This window comes from Mus caroli, unplaced genomic scaffold, assembly GCF_978045245.1.
Source record: "Mus caroli unplaced genomic scaffold, Mus_caroli_1 scaffold_18, whole genome shotgun sequence".
NCBI classification, from domain to species: Eukaryota; Metazoa; Chordata; class Mammalia; order Rodentia; family Muridae; genus Mus; species Mus caroli.
Genome location: NW_028227273.1, coordinates 21,616,615 through 21,636,531, shown reverse-complemented (window position 1 = coordinate 21,636,531; position 19,917 = coordinate 21,616,615). Strand labels below are relative to the sequence as shown.

At 46.4% G+C, this 19,917-nt stretch overlaps 1 protein-coding gene across 1 annotated transcript in view; it reads right to left on the bottom strand.

The window, feature by feature from the left end:
• Positions 1-19,917, bottom strand: part of Capn13 (calpain 13) — an 86,129-nt gene that overhangs the window by 15,794 nt on the left and 50,418 nt on the right. The window contains exons 8-16 of the mRNA XM_021150095.3: positions 17,541-17,615; positions 15,653-15,798; positions 13,654-13,805; positions 7,341-7,543; positions 6,380-6,416; positions 5,939-5,995; positions 2,802-2,859; positions 2,657-2,715; positions 1,125-1,193 (exon numbers count right to left, since the gene is read on the bottom strand). Coding sequence (XP_021005754.1) covers positions 1,125-1,193; positions 2,657-2,715; positions 2,802-2,859; positions 5,939-5,995; positions 6,380-6,416; positions 7,341-7,543; positions 13,654-13,805; positions 15,653-15,798; positions 17,541-17,615 — 856 coding nt within the window. The remainder of the gene's footprint in view (positions 1-1,124; positions 1,194-2,656; positions 2,716-2,801; positions 2,860-5,938; positions 5,996-6,379; positions 6,417-7,340; positions 7,544-13,653; positions 13,806-15,652; positions 15,799-17,540; positions 17,616-19,917) is intronic.

Here is a 19,917-nt window from a genome sequence, read left to right as displayed (position 1 = left end):
TATATTGATGCTATTTATCTTTTAAAAGAGTTTTGTTTACATGTATATATGACTGACTGATTACATTATTTACTTACGAACTCATTCATTTAACATAGGGTTTCCTCTATGAAGCCAAAGCTGGCTTTAAACTCATAATCTTCCCACCTCAGCTTCCTAAATTTCTAGGGTTACAGATGTGTGTCATCATGCCTGGCTGGATTATACTTTTATTTAGTTTGTATAAACATGCCTATTACAGAATATATTCTGGAACCCATTAACTGGGTCTTAATACTTCCCCTTTGGCAAGCTAATGTTTTCTTTCCTGCATTTATTTTTTTTCCTCACCCATGTCTTCTATTGTCAGTAGACATCACTTTTAAAATAAGGAAAAGTTCTTTTTAAGTGCAAAATATTAAGGCAGATGACGTGGCTTGCCCTACGGGTGTCTGCCAGGAGGTGAGGAGTCAGAATTGACAATAATCAGGTCATAGGGACTCTGGCAAGAAAGACTTGGCAGGGAAGGCATGCCTGAAGCTGCCTGCATCCTTAGGATGGATGAGCAATGACCAGGCTTGGGGCATGCAGATGGGAGAGGAAGAGGGGGGCAGAGGAACAAAGGCTTGGCATTTATAGGGGACAGCGAGGCATCTTAGAGTCGTGTTTCAGAGGAAGTAGGATGAGTACAAATGGCCTCTTCTGGACTTAAAAATAGAGACTTAACTCAGGAGGTCTGTGTGCTGTTTTGTGTGTGCTGTTTTGAGGAGTTAGACTTTGTCCTGAGGACAAGAAGGCCATACCCAGGCCATAAGCCAACTGGGTTTGTTTTTGTAGATCCTCCCAGAGAAGCATGGATATAGAAAGAGATGGGTTCAGACTAACGAGTGTTCCAATCTGTAGCATGGCAGTTCTAGACACCGTCCAAAGTAACCTCTTTCCCCAGCTTCATAGAACATTCTTGATCCCGCCACGCCGGTACTTCAGGCCCCGGTGGCCTGTATGTCCCTCTAAGCCAAATATGAGGTGACTTTGAGGATGGGGTGACATTTCCCATCTTTTCATACCCCAGTGTGGGACACCGAATAAACACTTGCTCACCCGGGTTAAATAAGTTAGTCATGCCACAGACAATGTGACCATACCTGGCAGTGGATAAGGCGACTTCGGAGTCTTGCAAACTCTTCCTGATCCAGCCGCCCATTCACTTTCAGCTGGAGGAGGTGTTAAGGGCTAAGCTGTCCAGGGTGGTAGTGGGGAAGGGGAGCTGTTTGTCCTGCTAATGAAGCCAGAGCCACTTCATCCTTCAGCTAGTAACCCAGCGCCACGCTGGCCCCTTGCCAGCTGGCTCCCACTGTATCTGAAGGTGACCTGGTTTAGATTTGTTTTCCAAAATAAAATGTATTGTTAGAAGGAAAGATCTCTGAGAGCGAGGCATCAATTTCAGTTATATCCAGCAGAAGAGAAAGAGAGAGGGCCCCCAACCACCATTTGGCTGGGCTCCCTGGCAGGGCTGGGGAGGAGGAATATGCAAATACAGAAATAGTGTGGATAGGTAAATGTGACATCCCTGGGCCCTGTGTCGCTGGATTGCTTCCTGTTTATAAATGCTTCCCGGCCACCCCTTTTGACAGGCAACTAATGCAGGGAAAAAAATAATTGAACTCTGAGAGCTACCATACTAGCCTAGCCCTGGACCCCAGGGGAGGCTCTATTTGCAGTCTCTCAGTACAATGCACAGGTCTTTTCTACCCCTTTCTCCTCCTCCCGCAGTTGGGTGCCCGGCCACAGGGCTGCAAGGGCCATTTGGATTCTTCTGTGTGTCTCCAGTGACTCCAGACCACAGCCAGCTGAGACAGGGCTGATTTATGATTCCATCAAGAAGCCTTCTTGTTCTACAATGGCTGGCTTCGAATTCACAATCGAGCCTTGTTAACCATGTGAAAGAGGGGTGATCTGTCTCTCTCTGGAGACAGCTACAGCCTGGGGAGGAGCTGCCAGGTTTGGGATCCTTCCTACATGGCCAGTGTTTCTCCTGCCTGGAGGGGGGAAGGTCAGTAAAGGAGGAAGGCTTCTTGGAGAGGGTGTTGGGAAGAGAATAAACACAATTAAAGTTTGGTTCTTGGCCCTGCTCCTCACGGCCATGAAGCTAGACCAAGATCATTGTCTACAGGGACAAAACAGCCACGTGAGCCATAAAGGGTTCCGCTACTGTGCACTGCAGAACAAGAAGGTTTGTGAGGTTGGTGTGGTTTTCAATTAGGAGCCTTTTGAGTAAGGAACCCAAGCAGTGACACCTTCTCCAGTGTTGGAAGAAAGGGCGAAGGGAAAATAGATCTGACTGGAGAAGGTAGCATCGCTGAGGTTAGAACATGGGACTTGGAAGCTTCAACGTCTATTTCAAATCCATGCATTAACCTCCAACTAGCTGTGTAAGATAGGCAGCCCCTGTTGTCTTCTGTTGTTCAGTGGGATAATAGCTGTTGCATCTCAAGGGCTGTTGCAAGCATTACAAATTCACTTCCTTGTGATACCCAGTCAGTAGTGACTACTGCTATGGCTCTGATGATAAGCTAGATTCAGAGGGATCTGGTATGTAATTAGAATCCTAGGGTAGCCCACAGGGGGAGGTGGGTTCCTCGGGCTATAGGAGGAGGGGAGTGATTGCAAAGGATACATCCATCAGGGCCATGATGCTTTGGCACTGGTCCAAGGAGAAAGTGTCCCCTGGAGGCCCTGAGGAAGGAGAAGACTGATGTGTCTCTGAGGGAGGTCACATGGGGATAAGGTGTGGTGGGCAGCAGGCCTCCAAGCTGACGTACCTGTTAGGAACTCCTGATTGAGAAGGCTCTGAAGTTGGGTGGCATCGATGTCCAGCCCCTGGTTCAAAACGCAGGAGAAAAATGGGTTGTGAGATGGGAGTCAGTAACCAAGGAACAAATCTCCAAAACTCTGTAGCAGCTCTCTGACTTCTGAGCCCTCCTTTCCATAGCACGTCTACCTGTTCTTCGTCCTGGGCCTGCCATGGGTTCTGGCTATGTTGATAACTCCCTCCTTGAATATCCATCATAATGGTTGGATCCTGGTGTGAGCTCCCTCATACTGTCTCCCTGCATTTATTATCTGACAAGTGTTTCTTGTTCCCTTTATCTTTATGGCTGACACTGAGGGACCCCTTCAGGAGGACCATAGCAGGATGACCAGTGCAGCCCTTTAGGTGTATTCTCCACTTTCAGAAAGACCATGAGATGTGTGATGACTTTGTATACATATGTGTGTGACAACTTGAGCTAACCGTACTCAAAAATCTAGGCTACTAGAAGCTGCTGTCGGGGAACATAATACTTAGTCTTTCAGGTACTGAGGGAAAAGGGAAGGTGTTATAACTTCGCTTAGATTAAAAACAGAAAGCAACTACAGTCATGGATAAAGAGGGCATTTTCTAGGCCTGCTCTTGGGGTGGGGTCATGTCCCTAACCCTTTCCAGCAGACAGGCACTGGGCAGCCTTGTGGGTAGTGCCTTTGATGACAGCTTTACAGAAAAGTATGACTGTTATGCTTCAGGGAGCTGGCGCTGGAGTTAGGTCTCTCAGTGGTGGACTTGTAGAGTGGCAGTCCATGTCTCAGAAAGTGCTTCCTAGCGACTGCCCCGCACAGAAGACAGCCTTCACAGCCTCCACACACCATCCCTTCTCCTCCTAACATTGACAGCACCACCTTGCTCCAAAAGCAAGAGAGCATCCTCAGATCCTGTCTTTGCAAAGCCCCACAGAGAGAAGCATAAACTCTAAGCTGTTTGTATCTGATGCTGGTCCTCTGGCCATTTTTCTAACCTCATAGTTTGGGGGATATCAGAGAAGTTAGCTTTATGTGCCTATCATTAACTGAGTTTTTCTTCCAAAGATTCTTGACCCCTTCCAGAAGTTGATACACTAAGGAAGGTCTCACTTTCACGGGATTATCCACTAGCCAACTGAACTGAGTGTGGACCACATCTACTTCCTTCTACATATTACACCTAGGGCACATGTGGACCTGGGCTGTATACTCTATCACCTGCTGGAAGCATTCACAGACTCATAGCAGGCATGACAATGATGGTTGCTCAAACAAGTTCCCCAAGGATTGCATGCAGGGACTGTGGAACATCAAAGCTTTGCGAGGTATTTGCGGGAAATGTCCTAGGAGTTTGAAAACTGTGTGCCAATTGCATTCGTAAAGGATGGTGGTTAGGTCTGCTCTGTCTAATCCTGGAGACTAAAAACATGATCCCTTTCTTTTCATTTTTTGTTTTTTAAAGATTTATTTATTATTATATCTAAGTACGCTGTAGCTGTCTTCAGACGCACCAGAAGAGGGCATCAGATCTCATTACGGATGGTTGCTGGGATTTGAACTCAGGATCTTCAGAAAAGCAGTCAGTGTTCTTAACTGCTGAGCCATCTCTCCAGTCCCATCACGATTCCTTTCTGACAGGCAGGTCTGTTTATGCTATCACAACTGCAGTGGCTAATAAAAGTGACTAGCATCAATGGGTGCTGGTAAGTACTGTATGAATACGTCTAGTTAAAACCAATGTGAGGGACCAGGAGAGAGGTTATAGCGAATGCATGAGAAATGCTTTGCTTTAAAATGTCTTGGGAGCCACAACCTCTGAGCATGGTTTGCAGGATGCACAGGGTGGTGCCAGGGGTGCTTTGCTCAAGGATACCTGCCTAAGAGGTGACCTAGGCACAATGCCCCGTCTGCCTTATTCTAATTCTGACCGATGTCCAATACCAGCTAACAATCACCCTAGAGGGTGCAAACATTTGTCTGGTGCTTGGAAAAGTCCTGATGAGGGATTATGGACCATCTTATCATATGGCAGATTATATTTTTATTTTAGAAGTACAAGGGGCATGGCCCTGTCTGAAAATGTACCACCTGCCCTGAAGAAGCCTGGTCTCAAGCATCCTAATCAGGTCCTGCTGGCCACCTCAGAGAAGCTAACTCAGGCTCAGGCATCTGCTCCAGAGGAGCTAATCTGTCTTAATTCAATCTGACAGAAATGATTGAGCACCTCCTCTGGGCCAAGGACAGTGATCGGTGGTTGGGGACAAGAAATGCATATGAAGTTGTCTCTGCCTTCGGGAACTCACAGACAGGGACAGTGGTCTTCTGGGTCAACCTTGTTTCAGTGAGAACTGTCCTGAATCCTGGACAAGTGTGGAAGGGCTGCTCTTTCCAACAGTCACCCCTCATTCTAGCCACACTATCCATCTATCCCCCTCTCCTTTTGGTGTGTGGGTCCAATCTACATCTGAGATACCACCATGCTATTAGCCCTCTGAGTACAGAGGCAGGGGGCTGGCATCCTTCCTTCCTTCAGCTTCTGCTTGGCCCATGGTACACAAAAGCATCTATATCATTTTCTGCTTCCCACACTGACACTGTTATTAATGGTAAAAGGGCCCATCCCACGGAACCATTGGCAGCTCTTTTATCCCGAGGAGTCAAGGAGTTCTTTATTACAGTTTATTAAACCATTAGGAAAGCCCCGGGTACACATAGGTGGCTTGGCAGGAAGAGAGCTGTTGGGGCTTTCTGAAGCTGGCCAGCTCCAGGGAGAAACAGTGCCAGGTTTGGGGTGGGGGGAATGGCCGAGCCCCAGAAAGAAAGATTTCTGCCAACTGCTTGTCTAAAGGCTTAAGCCACAATATATCCTTTACACACAGCTCATAATTATCTTCTCCTTGCCTAAGCTTTATGCTCCAATGGGATTCCACCCACATTGGGACATCACTTGTCTCCAGAGCTTGGCAACTAGAGAATCTGGGGATGGTCCAGGGATAGGAAGGGGCTAATATGATCAAGTCCTTTGGCTCTTGTGCATTTCCGATAAGCAATTGGAGATGTTTCTGTCCCTAGACTTTTCCCCATTCACCACGGTGAGGTCCATGGTTGCAAGATAGCATACCTGATCCATGTATCTGTAGGAATTGCTATTTTGGGATCCATTTTCTGGAAGACTTTCCTGGATCAAAGGGAAAACAGTTATATTACATTTCTGGGAAAGAGGCCACTCATCTGGTACAACTTTGTTTTAGTAAGAGCTGGCCTGACTGAAGGATGATGCCTGAATCCAAGACAACAGATTCACCTGGTAGTTGCAGGACAGAGGTAAAGGAAATCAAACTTTAAAGGAGGTTGGAAACTAAAGTTTGTTAGAAAGAAGATACTTGGGTTTGGTCTGGTATTGGAGGACTGGACTTCTGCCCCATCTCTTAGAGCTACCAATAGCCTATCATATTGTCTCCATTTTCCATAGCCAGGAAGAGGAAAGACCAGGAGGGAGGAAGAAGCTCTTGGGGGATGTGACATAGATAACAAAGATGGCAAGCAAGATCTGCACACTTACCTTGAGGGCTCTGAGGTTGAAATTGCTGCTTGGATCCCTAGAAAACCAGGGGGACAGCATGACAAAAATGACCCACACTGTATTCCCAGAGGTCTACCTATGAAGGACACTTGGTAACAACTAACATCTCCCACAAGGATGAGAAGAAGGTCACCATGGCAACAGACGCCCAATGATCATATGTTCATTTGGGGTGGGCATAGTCTGGGATTCTCACCATTGACTTGTTCATACTGAGATGTACATGGGTGGTGACTTGTGCTGCCAGGATGCAGATGAGCTTTGACTCATGGTCCATCTTGAATTGCCAGTGATGGCCCTTACACATGGCAATGATGGCCCTTACATATCCACTGTATTTATATAGATCTCTATGACTATAGTAGCACCTACCTCAGGCTCAGAGGGACAGGATCTGTTGATATGACCTATGACTTAACATTATTCAAGGTCCTCTAGAATCAAGGCCTGTTTTCAGGTCAGGCCATCTTCCTGGTCTACCCTGCATTCTGGCCATATTTCAAATGAATGACTGTAACACACAGTATGATTTTCCTGTACACACAACTGACAGCGCTTATTCAATAAGCCCAAGGCTGCACTCTGTCCCTGTTTATTCTTAGGCTTTTTCTTCCCACATGTATGGTCTTCTTGTTGAAGTTAATAACTTCTGTTTGCCTTCAAGGACCAGCTCAAGTGCTGTTCACTCTGAGAAGCCATTCCTAGTCCCTGTGGTCAGAAGCCATCCCTTGACTCAGTCCTTTTGTATGATTTTTACATTGCTGTTGAGGTCAAGCTTTTAGTTCATGGGCTTTCTCATTCCCCATTTTGGTTGGCATCTCAAGAGCAAGACTCATCTTGTGTCCCTGGCATACTGTGTGCTAACACACAATGCACAGAGCACTGCTCACAAAGGCACACTGAAGTAGACAAATCACTCAAGACCCCAGTGCTTCTATACCTGTGCTTGTCTGGCATTTTGAGGAATATTCGGAGTAGGAATTCCACTTCTTTTCCGTTTGCCGTGGTAACCACTACATAGGTACCAGGATTCAGGTGGAAGGACCTTGTGAGGTTGCACTTGGACACATACTTTGTGCCTTGGGCAGCACTTTTAAATGGGGAGAAAAATGCAGGAGGCAATCTTCCCTGGGCATTCTGGAACTAGAAGAAATGAGATTATTATGAGAAAGCCCCTTCTATACCACTAGGACAGGAAATTCCCTTCTATGCCCTTCTCTGCTCACCGGAACAGCATTATAAGCTCTGGAAAAGGACATAGTGCTGACTCAGATTCAAAATTTAAAATACCATGTCCCCCCCACACAACAGTATCTTATCTGCCAGGTGTGTCCCATCCTGCCTGTTATCTGTGGCCACGTGAGTCCCAGCTATGCATGTGGCCCGACACATTTGTAGATGACAAAATCATGTTGCAATGTCAGAAGGCTGGAGTTGGCAGACTCTAGACACTACAGTGGATGCGCAAAAATTTGACAGGTGATTTTATCTCAGTAATCTAATAGCATCCTGGGGTTCTTGTTTTCTCTCTTATTTATGCGCAAACAAGACATGGGGACTAGTGACATTGTTCCGGTGTTGAATTTCTTCTGGCGTCCCCAAAGCTATGTCTCCACTAAACCTTTAATCATATGCTGCCATACAACTGCAGGGTTGAATTTTCTCCTTTCCCTCGCTTTCATCTCCCCAGCAAGAGCCCCGGGATTCCTTCTCATTGGAAAATAATGGGTCTCAATCATTTTCCCTTTTATTTCAAATTTTCTTACAGATAAAACAATAAATATAACACATTTCCTATTACCAGATGTCACATACATATTATATAATAAAAACCCCTTACTAAACAAATTTTCCTACTACATATGAGCATGGCGATTCCATTTAGAATGGTTATGCAGCATGAAATGGTTATTGATGGGCTCTGCCTTGGGGGAAGAACAGGGGCAATGGGGAAGTTTCTATCAGGAGATAGCAATGAGACCTAGGCAGGGACTAGGCCGCTGTCCTGGGAGTACAGCATAGGGCAAGTGGGAACCCCCCCCCCCGCCCCCCACTGCAGTTTTGCTTCTTTCAAAAGCAGCCACTGTGAGCTGGGGACCTGGCTTGCTTATGTCCTTTTGACAGAAGTAATGGTTGATAGGGCTGGTACTTTTCCAAAAGAGCAGCTATGCCCTCTGGCACTAGGTATAAATGTGTGTGCAGAGGTGTGTGAACAGCCTTCCTCCTACAAGCTAAGTTCGATGGCCCTACTTACCTGCTGCTCCCCACCCCCATTGCCTTTTTTGTTTTTTTAAAAGCCCTGTTCAGAGTGGGCTTGCTCAGTGACAGTGAGCACTGTGACCAGGAGTGAAAGGAGACCTTGGTCCGGTACTCCGAGGGGCTGCATCATGCAGATTCAAGGCCATGCAGCTACAGAACTGACCCCGTTATTCTAATGGTAGAGTCTATGCTCTTTTCTGGCTCAGGTCCCTGCTCTGTTGTGTTCTCCAGCTCAGAGAACTGGATTGAATCCATTCCACTCATTCGAGAGCTTCCCTCAGAGCCCTTCTAAGTTTTCTTCTGATGGTGGGGGTACCAGGGATCTAAGCAGATTCTAAGGCCCAGCTTTGTGGCTGAGTCATGACTAAGGGACAGACTTCTATGCTGCCAACTTTCTGTATGGAGTTTTGAGTCCTTCTGCTCTTGGATTTGCTACTCTAGACATTGTCTATTTCTTGGAGCCTTGGAATAGCTTTGGGGTTGGGCACTGATACCATCCTGTGGGCAATGACCACATCCTGTTCTTTGTCCACACACTGTATTTTCCTCTCGGCAGCAGAGGAAGGTACTCAGAGTTCATAGACATTGCAAGACCAGGTCTGTGCCTGTGAGGTCTGGCCCTCTGAACTCCATTGTCCCTTGCCATCCTTTCTTATAGCCTTCAGACTTTTTTTTTCTCCAATCAATACTTGATCAGGTCAGGTCATGTTATTGGATTAAAATAAAAAAGATATCTATTTGCTTATGAGAAGAGGTAGGGCTATGCCTTGAAGCTGTATGAAGCCTGTGAGCATCAGCTTATGGTAGTTTTGGGGACTGATTCAAGCATCTGAAGCTCTTTCCTATTTACTCCTTACTATTATCCTCATCTTCAGTGCATGGGAATCAGCTGGACCAAGCTTCTCTATGAGGACCAAATGCATCAGGATGCTTTTACAGTTGCAGCACCCTGCAACTTGGATATTAAAGAGAGAATCCTGTGAGGTCCAACCATATAACCAAGATGCCAAACCCTCCATGCCAAATCCCAGTTTGTTGACCTCTTTAGAGACACTAAGATGACTGCTGATTCAAGATGCAGCTTGAAGAGATTTGTAGACCTGGGTACGTGGGTAGCTACAACAGTTGGATGAGATATAACGGTTTACCAACGGGCAGCGTCAGAGGTGTTAGAAGTCATCGAAGACATCAGTGAGACATACCTGGGAGTCTACCTGTGGAAGACAGAGAAAAAGGCTTCAGGAAGCAGGCACAACAGAAGGACAACTGGGTCTCCCATCATAGTTCAGGGCCCATGCTATTTCTTGTGTGGTCAGCCTGTCTGGCACACAGAGCAGGTGCTGGGAGTGGTGATACATTCTTTATTTATTGTGAAGAGTTGTAGAAAAGAAAAGCTATCCTATTGTAGGGAGCAGCCAAAGGGAGAAAACTAAGGGAGGGAGATTATCTAAGACTGGGCAGTGTCCCCTCTATGTCTTAGCAATTATTGTTCATAGCTATGATGGTGATATAGGAGGAAATGGGAGGACATGACAGGACCAGAGAGAAGACATAATCTCAGTCAAGGGCAGATTTCCCAAAGTTGAGAGCAAATGCTGTAATATGGAGAGTGCCAATGACAAGACAGCCTCTCTGATTTCCTTAGACAACTGTAAACACATAGGAGTTTGTTCTAGGGATACCCACACCCTTGTGGAGAATGTGAATGGGGGAACATGTTTGTTCCTCTCTTTCCATCTAGTAGAAGGACACAGTTCTATCTTTATGGCCCTCTGCAATGTTAAGAGTCCTTCAGTGTGATGATATACAGGGTATTCACTACAGTCCTTTGAACAGATGCTCCAGTACTATTCCATATGTGTGGAAATGAAGGCTAGGGAGGAACAGGGCAAGCTGTGTTGCTTCCTTCACAATGATACCCCACTCCCCACCAGGAGAAAGCCTTCCCTGTTAGCCTGGGTTCTGATTCTTTTCTACTGTGAGCTGAGGTCCTGTACATGCAGACCAACCACTTGGGTGTGATCAGACATTTTAGTCATGGATACTGGGAGTGAGGTGTCAAACTTTGGCCTGTGTGTGAACCTTTAGGGAATGGGGACAGAAGAGCATGTTTTCTTATCCCTTTTTATCTGTCCTGGCCTTTTCTTGCCTGTTCACACGCCACTGGTATCTGATAGAACAGTGTGCCCACAGCTGCTGGGGAGTTGCAGGCTCCCACTAAGCTTGGAGCCCCATTTCAGCTGCATCAGCATCATAATTGCTCAGCCCTAGGGAGTCCCATAAGCCTGGATGCTGGCAAACTCACTGTTTGTTTCTGGCTGGAATACAGAAAGAACTGAAGCATCTTTTTAAGAGAAAACATTAAAAATTTTGTTTATGCGGGTTTGCCAGCATATACAGGTATATACCAAGTGCATGCCCAGTGCCCAAAAGGAATAAAGCATTGAAAACCATGAAACTAGAACTCTAGACAGTTGCAAGCCACTATGTGGGTACTAGCAACCAACCTAGGTCCTCTACAAGAGCAGTAAGCACTCTTAACCACGGAGCAACCTTTCCAGTCCCCCAAGTATCTTATGATGCAGTCTAGACTGGTCACTGGTATTTAACTCAATCAGGGTCCTAGAAGGATCAATGTGATCACAGGAAGTCTGAGGACGCCTCTGGTCTGAGGGGCAGCTGAGAAGTAACTTATCTCTGTACAAAGGAGAGAAGGAAGCTTGGAGACCTGTTAGAAAGAGAGTTGATTACAATCTCACTGTAGCTCCTGAATGATAAGCATGTTTGTCCTTTGATTGTGGGTGGGGTCATCTAGAAAATGAAGCTCAAAAGGTAGGTAGAAGCTGCACAAGATGGCTCCACAGCTAGACCTGACCCTACAGACTGACCTATATGGCTATGTCTGGGCTCAAAGATTTGCTGTAAGTTTTTGCGTGTTCATTTCTACCTCTTTTGTGGAGTTACTAGTCAAGCATGGGTGTGACTGGGTATGTGTGTATGGCAAGGTGTCTGGAATGGAGGTAAAAGGTACACCCCAGTGGAAACACCCAGGTCACAAGTCTTTGCCTTCAGCATCCAAGGGCTGAAGATGGGATATTTGGCTTCCTTAGCTACTGCGGTAGAAACCTGCGAGTTTCCTCCCACCAGCATGGAGGCAGGTGCTGGGTGGCAACTCAAATGACAGCTGTCCATTATTGCATCCTTAGATGATGCTCTTTGATAGTCTAGGCAGGCCTGAGACAACTCAAAAGCATTGTGTTGAATCCCTTCTGTTGGAGACTTGACTCTTGAAGAATTCAGTAAAAGATGTAGGAATAAGTAAGGGTGAACTATGTTAAGTGAGTAGAACCCAATGGGCTCTCATTCCAGAGCCCAAGTCCTTGATTCTCCTGTTGCTCTGGGTACCATGAGAAAGGGAAGTATCTAAGCCCTGATGAGAACCGTGGACCTGAACCTACAGGTTCTGGGATTAAGCTCTACCCATCACCCCAGCAGTTGGAAAGTCATTTCCTTTCCTCTGAGCTTTGTATTTCATATCTATAAAAGTGGGGATAACCATAGTCTTGAGACACTAGATAAAAACATGCTTGTGACTCTACAGTACCACATCTATGAAGCCTCCTCACTGGCAAGAGCCACAACTGTGGGCAGGACAGTTGCCCCATGAGCAGAGGAGGTAGGGAACTTGTCTGGCCACAAATGGGCTGACACCAATGTCTTTGTAATTTGCTTTGTCCCACTGAGCAACAGAAGTTGTTCTGGGATGGTAAGTCCATCTCTAGTCTATAGGCTAGACTAGAGTGTGTCAATAGGCTTTTGAGCTGTGTGACAGGTGCATCTGACTGCAGGCCTCAGGAGCATCTGGTGGCCAGTCTCAGCTTCACCATGAACGCTGGCATACCATTTCACACACCTGCGTGCCAGTTTCTTCAACTCTAATGCAAGAAGAGGGAACTACTCAGGGATTCATAGTCTTATTTGTATAACAAGGCTATGGGATGGATGAAATGAGAATCACTCACTCTACCTCTGCAATGCTTTGAATTTCTTAGGAGAAGAGACAGGAGAGCCATTAGATTTTATTTGTAGGTTTTTTTTTCCTCTTTTAAATGGTAGGATTTTAAAAAAAAATAGTTTCTTAGTTAATTATTTCATGGTATGTGTATGTGCTAGCATTGGGGGAAGTGAGGGAGCTGGTTGGCAGTCAATAGAGCACAGGAATCTGGGCTGAAGGGAAAACCCAGTTTTGGATGAACAGCCAAACAGGTCTTCTATGTCAACCATTGAGCTGTATCTGGGCTTTGGTCTAGAGTCTAGACCCTAGACATAAGAGGAAAAAAATTCACCAATTGAATTTAAATGTGTGTGTGTGTCTTAAGCTTTTCTTCAAATTTTTATTAATGATCTTTAAAAATGACCCAGGTAGGCAGTCTCTGAGGAACTTGTTAAAATGCAGACTGATAGACTCTGCATGTAAGATTCTCTGATTCAGGGGTTATGGAGCTGCTCAAAGAATCTGCATAATTATAGAATCTGGTCTTAAACTTGAATGCTTCTTGAGACCCAGGCATTAGCTTGTGAAGCACACCTGGAAAAGCTATACCATACAAGTGACAGAGGTAAGGGACAGCTGCCATTTAAAACACAGTCAAGAGGCTGGAGGGATGACTCGGGGTTGAGAACAAACGCTGCTCTTGCCGAGTTCTGTACCCAGCACCTGCATAGTGCAGCTCTCAACTGCCGTAAGGCTAGCTCGAGAGGGATCCAATGCTCCTCTAGACTCCATGAGCACCCGCACTCACATGTGCATGTACCTGCACATAGATAAATCAATAACTAAGAATATATAAAAATAGTCAAGTCTGATCCTTATAACATTAGAGCTGGACATATTAATGCCTTTGGGATTTTATTACTAAATCTTCCAGTTTGGCCAGTGTCTCTACCTAGCCCAAAATGTACACAGCATCTACCACGAACAAAAGCCAAAGCACAATGCTTACCTTGAACACCTGGAACTGTAGTGGAAATCTCTCCTCTTCTGTATTCAGGCTTTGTGGCATGATTGTGAAGGCCACCACAACATTATTCCCAGCAGTGTGCTCTTGAACACTAAAGAGATACTGCATATCCCTCCCATGTCCTCCTGGAAAGGAAAGAGCTATTACTGGGGCTCAGAACACCCCTAGGGCTTCCAGGACACTGCTTATGGGGTTGGGATTAAACTCTGTTTGGAAAGCTAAGGCCCAGGCCTCCACAGACATAGTTAGAAGCTATGAAACATGTTCTTTACATTCGAAGCCTCAGTCTCTTCCTCTTAAAGACAGAGAAGGTAGTAGTAGGGCTAGTTGAGCAAATATGTCTCCTAAACTATAAATTCAGCCCCATTCCTCTGTGTGTGTGTGTATCCAGGTGTGTGTACACATGTTTGTGGAGGCCAGAGGTCAACCTCCAGTTTTCATTCTCCATGTTCTGCCCAATGATTTATGTTGTGTTGTGTTGAGACATAGAGAATCTCACTGGCCTAGGATTTGCCAGCAGTCTAGGCTGGCTGGCTAGTGAGTCCCAGGAATCCATCTTTCCTTAGCACTGGGATTGTAAGAGCCCATCACCATGGTCTAGGGCTCGTTAGTAACAGTATAGGATCTTCAAATGTGCATGAACTTATTGTCCTGGCAATAAATAAACACTAGAGCCTTGAATGGCATCAATCACCAAGCACCAGAAAAGACAGGTGGAAATAGGTGGTCGGCTGGTCATGTGCACTGCTCTTATGTCTGAGCACACTTATCCCAGCCGGAGCAAGAGTCGAGATCACATGGAAACTATTAGACTCAACTGCGTAAAGCGGTGCAGGAAAGCCAGGCTATAGGTGAGTGGATATTCTTCAAAAGGCCTGGGTCACAACAGATGAGCTCTGAAAGGTGAATAGGGAGACAGAGAAGACTATCACGGTCATGGCCTTTCTCTGAGTACTGAAGTAGATGATGATTAGAATGTCCTCAGCAGCATATAGCAGACACTCACTGGATTATTCCCTTCCTTCTCCTCCTTGAAAGGTGTTCCTATAAACAGCCTTGCTGTGTAAGCCGAACTAGTTCACTGATTCTCATGATATCCAAGGAAAGGGGCTTCGTGGTGTAGTCAGGCAGGCACTGCTTGGGGGAGCCGAATAAGAATGGACTTAGTTTTGTATAGTCCACTCTTGGCCTCCTTGGTGACAAGGCTCTCTGAGTAGCAGAGTGATCTCAATAGCCCGGAGAACAGAAGGAAGCACACCTTAAGGTCTAGGGTCATCGAAGGAAATCTTTCTGGACAAGCAGGTGTGAATATATATTCTGCCTCACACACACACACACACACACACACACACACACACACACACACACATATATATATTTACAGCCAGTTTTATGGAGAATTTGCTAGCTCACTTGGACTCTACACAACAGGAAGCACCTTAAACAGGAAGCAGGTTAGACAGCAAAGGGTCATGAGAGAGGTGCCTACCACTGCTATCTTATGAGCAGGACAGCATTATTCACCCCGTATATGGGTGGTGCTCTGCAGCATCAAGGGGGTAAGAAGGGGTTGCAGTTTATAATGTTTACAGCTGTGGAGGTTGAAGACAGAAAACAGTTTGATTCCCTAACAACAAGATAGTGTATGGAAATGACGATGTAAAGTCAATGAGTCTTTGACTTCCTTTTCCATGCTCTTTCCACAACCTTTCCTCCTGTCTTGGGTGTTTACTGGAGAGCCAGCTCTCCACCTTGGATATGGGTGAAGCTGATTGGCAGGATCCACTGGATGCCAGGAACAGTGATTGCCCCACCCACCCCCATTAGCAGCCATCATGCTTCAAGGGTAGTTGCCTCTTGAGGCTGACTCCTTTGCTCTCGAATCAGGCCAGTGGTCTAACCAGACACAAGAGTCAGAGAAAAGTTGGGATAGAGCTAGGGCTGACAGGTACAGGCCTGGCAGAATGAGCACCTGCTCTGTTTCTTGAGATCACTTGGTTTGTAAACCTCATTTGTCGCCAGCTCTCATTGGGTGTGACTCCATGATCCATGGTGATCGGGATCTGGTTACATATGAACAGGCAGGAGAAGTTCTCCTGGAAATCTTGACAGGACATCCTGTGGAAAACAGACACGGAGCCCAAGTCACTTCCGGCCGTGTCCTCAGTTCCAGCTTCCCACCACTTCCCTATGTCTGTCCAATCAGAGGAAGTCCCCATGTGTGACTTACCATAGGTTTTCCCAAAGACCAAAGTCTATCTCTGGCACCTTCAGTGTCATGCCTTTCTGACCTGAGACTACCCTCCAATGCTGGAGAGGACAGTAGCAGAGACAAGACTGGGTGTTGTGTGTCACCTGGCAAAACTACTTTCCAAACCCATTAATCCAACCGAGTCCTTTTAGGGTCAGTGGGACAAAGGCCAGGTTCTCTCTGCTCTTAGTCCTTCGAACTGTTAGCAAGCAATCTTGCATTTGCTCATTGCAAACTTATTGCTGAGGTCTTTAAAGAAACGCATGGATGCCACAGTGCAAACCAAGCCTTTTGCTAGGATTAACCTAGAGATATTGTGGAAGATTTGTCCTTCTAACTGACATTGGTCTCTCTGATTCTGAGTAACTCAGACCCAGATTTTCTTTCCTTATCTCACTCATGCTAAATGTCTTCTTTTTAAAAATGATTTGAGCCGGGCGTGGTGGCGCACGCCTTTAATCCCAGCACTCGGGAGGCAGAGGCAGGTGGATTTCTGAGTTCAAGGCCAGCCTGGTCTACAGAGTGAGTTCCAGGACAGCCAGGGCTATACAGAGAAACCCTGTCTCGAAAAACCAAAAAAAAAAAAAAAGATTTAAATTTGTTTTCATACAGTATACTTTGACTGTGTTCTCACTCCTCCTCCAGTTCCTCCCCGCCCACCTACCTCCACAACATTATGTCCCCAACACTATGTCCTTCCTCTTTCTTACACAAAAGATGAACACAACAAGAAGGGAAAACCAAAGCAGACAACTAAAAAGCAAACAAATGAAAACAAAACAGAAAGCACACCCCAAAGTGGGGTTGATTTTATGCTGGCCTGCTACTTCTTGCCCTGGCCTATGGACACTCCATTGGAGAAAACAGCTTTTGCTTAAGGGTGGGGCTTTGTGTCTGCGTCCTCTTCCCACTGCTGAGATTTTGTTTCGCTTGAACCTGTGCAGGTCTTGTGTGTGCTGTCATAGCCAAGCTCTCTCAAGTTCCCTTTCTTTCTCCTGTTCTCCAGGGAGAATCCAAGGTCCCAGCCACACTTGCTGTACAGATATGTCCAGCTGCTTCCCTTCTTTTTCATGGACACATGCTAAGTCTCACTACCATGCATCACTAAGCCAACCAGAGGACCCTCCAAGAAACGCCCATCTTCTGTAGGATGTGCACATAAGGCATGGCACGTGCTTTCAAGACATGGAATACTGAATAGCATCTAATCAAGGACAATGATATTCCACCCAGGGCCAGGCTGGTAGATTCACTTTCAGTTACTCTGTTGGAGAGTGTTGTCAAAGCAAACTGTAGCTGCTGTGTCCCCAGATGATGGAAGACAGGGTTGACAATCATACCTCCAAATCCAAACTTCTGAGCAAGTATCCCTTCCCCTCCCTGGGCTTCCAGGAGAGCCCAGTCTCTCATCTCCAAGATAACCTTTACATCCAGAAGGGAGGCCATGACTCCTGTCACTCAAAGCTTTTGTGACTTGGTAAAGACTATAGGTTCCCTCTGTGTGGGTTTTTGCAACATTAGTTTCCATCCTCGTGCAAGTTTAAGGAACAGTTGGGATGGAGGGCTTGGGAAATAAATACTGCAAACATCCTTAAAGAAGTGTATTTACCAAAACTCGCCATCTTCCTTGTTCTCATACAGCTGGCTTTTCCGTGGGTCATGGGTTTCTCTCCACTCCTTGGACCTAGGTATGGATAGAGAACCAAGGGTGAGCTCTCCCACACCCCTTCCAGAGGCCATGGTGACCTCAAACGCCCCAACCACTTTTGTTACAATCTATAATTAGTTATATTTGAGAGAAAACCATGATATCAAGCCTCCAGGATCTGTAGCATATCATAATGGATGATATTCTCCAGTTCCGTCAATTTCCCTGCTTAATCGCATGATTTTGCTCTTCTTTATGACCAAACAAAGCTCCATTATGTATACACGTCACATGTTGTATACCAGCTTGTCTGTTGGCGGGTGCCTTGGCTGATCCCATACATTAACAATGGGGAAGTGGATGGAGGTCACAAGGGGTGACAAAGTGGGAGAACTATCAAAATACATGTTATACATGTATAAAGATGCCATTAATTTGAATAATTGATGTACACTAATAAAAACCATTTCCTATTCTTCCCCTTCCTGTCACTAAGCTTGAACACAAGCTTTTTGCTGTCTCGACCTCGACAGTACCAAATATTATTCATTTATTGACTCTACCTCCTAGGCCCCTCTCACAGATGGCCTGGGCCGACTCCTCCATTACCGCAGTCCAGCCCACCTTTCCCTCCTTCATGGACAGCAGTTGGTCTCCCTGAGCATCGTTCTTGCCATTTTCTTCCCATCCTCCACCCTGCCATCAAAGCAGGCGCTTGATCCTCTCCCTCCCTTGCTTACCACATGTTGGTAGCATCCAACTCCTCCCCACCCCCAAGGGAAGTTCAAACTCCTTAGCTTCTGCCAACCTCCCCAGGTTTAACTGGGCTGCTCCTGCCCCACCCCTACCTGTGAACTTCCTGTTTCAGTCATTGCTCGAATATCTTCATTTCCTTAGAGAGGGTTACACCCCGCCCCCCAACCCCACACATATGCCTGCTTGCTTTCACCATGATGCTCCTGTATCAGAAACACGCCTCTTAATGCTGACCTGCTATCCTCTCACCCTCCTCTTCACCCAAAGGGTACTCTGTATGAGAAGCCTGGCTCAAGCTCGCCGCCTTCACACTGAGACCTGGCTCTTCCTTTGGGCTCCCACAGACCTAGTGCTCTATGTCGATACTGTGCCCATTGCTTCTTATTTGTCTTTTGAGACTCTAGTGCCCAGAGAGCAGTGGCCATCACAGATATCCAACACACACTACTGCACCTACTCTGTGCAATGATTTTTTTCCCTTTTGCTTAGTTAAACTAAACTCTAGAGAGGGTGTGTTCCAGAAGCAAGTCCTGGGGTGAGCCGAGAAAGAGACCCCTCTAGGCAAAAGGGAACAGCTGTTCCTCCTTCAGTTTCAAAGTAGCAGCAAGCTCCACAGGCTATAGGCCCCAGAGGCACAAAAGTTTAATGAGATCTTTCCCATAGAGGAACCTATATCACGGGCTTGGGTCACTTCCGTGTCAGGACAGCAAGGCAGAGACCACCACCCAGGCTTCCGGCTGCTGGCTGAGGCAGTCAGATGTGTTATTGTAAAATGGCAATTTTATAATTAAGCGATAATTACATTTTCTGCAGTGTGTAAGGGAAAATAAATGTTGTGTAAATCAATACGCTATTGATTCATGCAAGTTTGCCTTTAAGTGTGTGCGACTGAAATTTCAATTATGGCTGAGATTAGACCATGCGGCTCTCGCCATCCGTCTCCATTCCTAAGGAGTGGGGGAGAAATCGACCACCAGCATGGAGATGGTGATTGTGCGGGTTGTCACCCTGGTTCTGGTGAGAGGGGCTGACCCTCTGCTCTCAGCGAAGGGGTATCATCCTACAGGCCGGACTCTGCTCTCAGCAAAGGGGCTTCATCCTACAGGCCAGACACTGCTCTGCACGAACACTCCTGCTGAGAGGCTCCACTCATTCATGCTCATTCCTGTTGGGTGTAAATCCGAGCTCCAGGACCACTCTTCCCATCCTCTTCCTCGGCTGCAGCCCTGCATTTTCCTGGCTAGGGAGGGAGGGGAGTCCTACCTAGTGTCTCTTTTGAAACACACTCCATGCCCTTGCAACAAAGACACCTTCTGTTCATTGCCATCAGTCATGTGTTCCCTGAATATGCCCCACCCAGTATCTTTTCCTTCTCTGAGCTCTGATGTCCTTTTGTGGCCTTCACTGGTCGTGGAAGACACAAGGGAAATATGAACCATTTCCAGTGTATTACCTCTGTTCACCCTAGGGGATGCCAATGGTCTGACTTGTGCTACTTCTGTGGGCCAATGAAAATATCCTTTGGGCCCACAGTAGGCAGGTTAGGGTGCTGGGCATGGTGAACTGGGGACAGCCAGAGGTT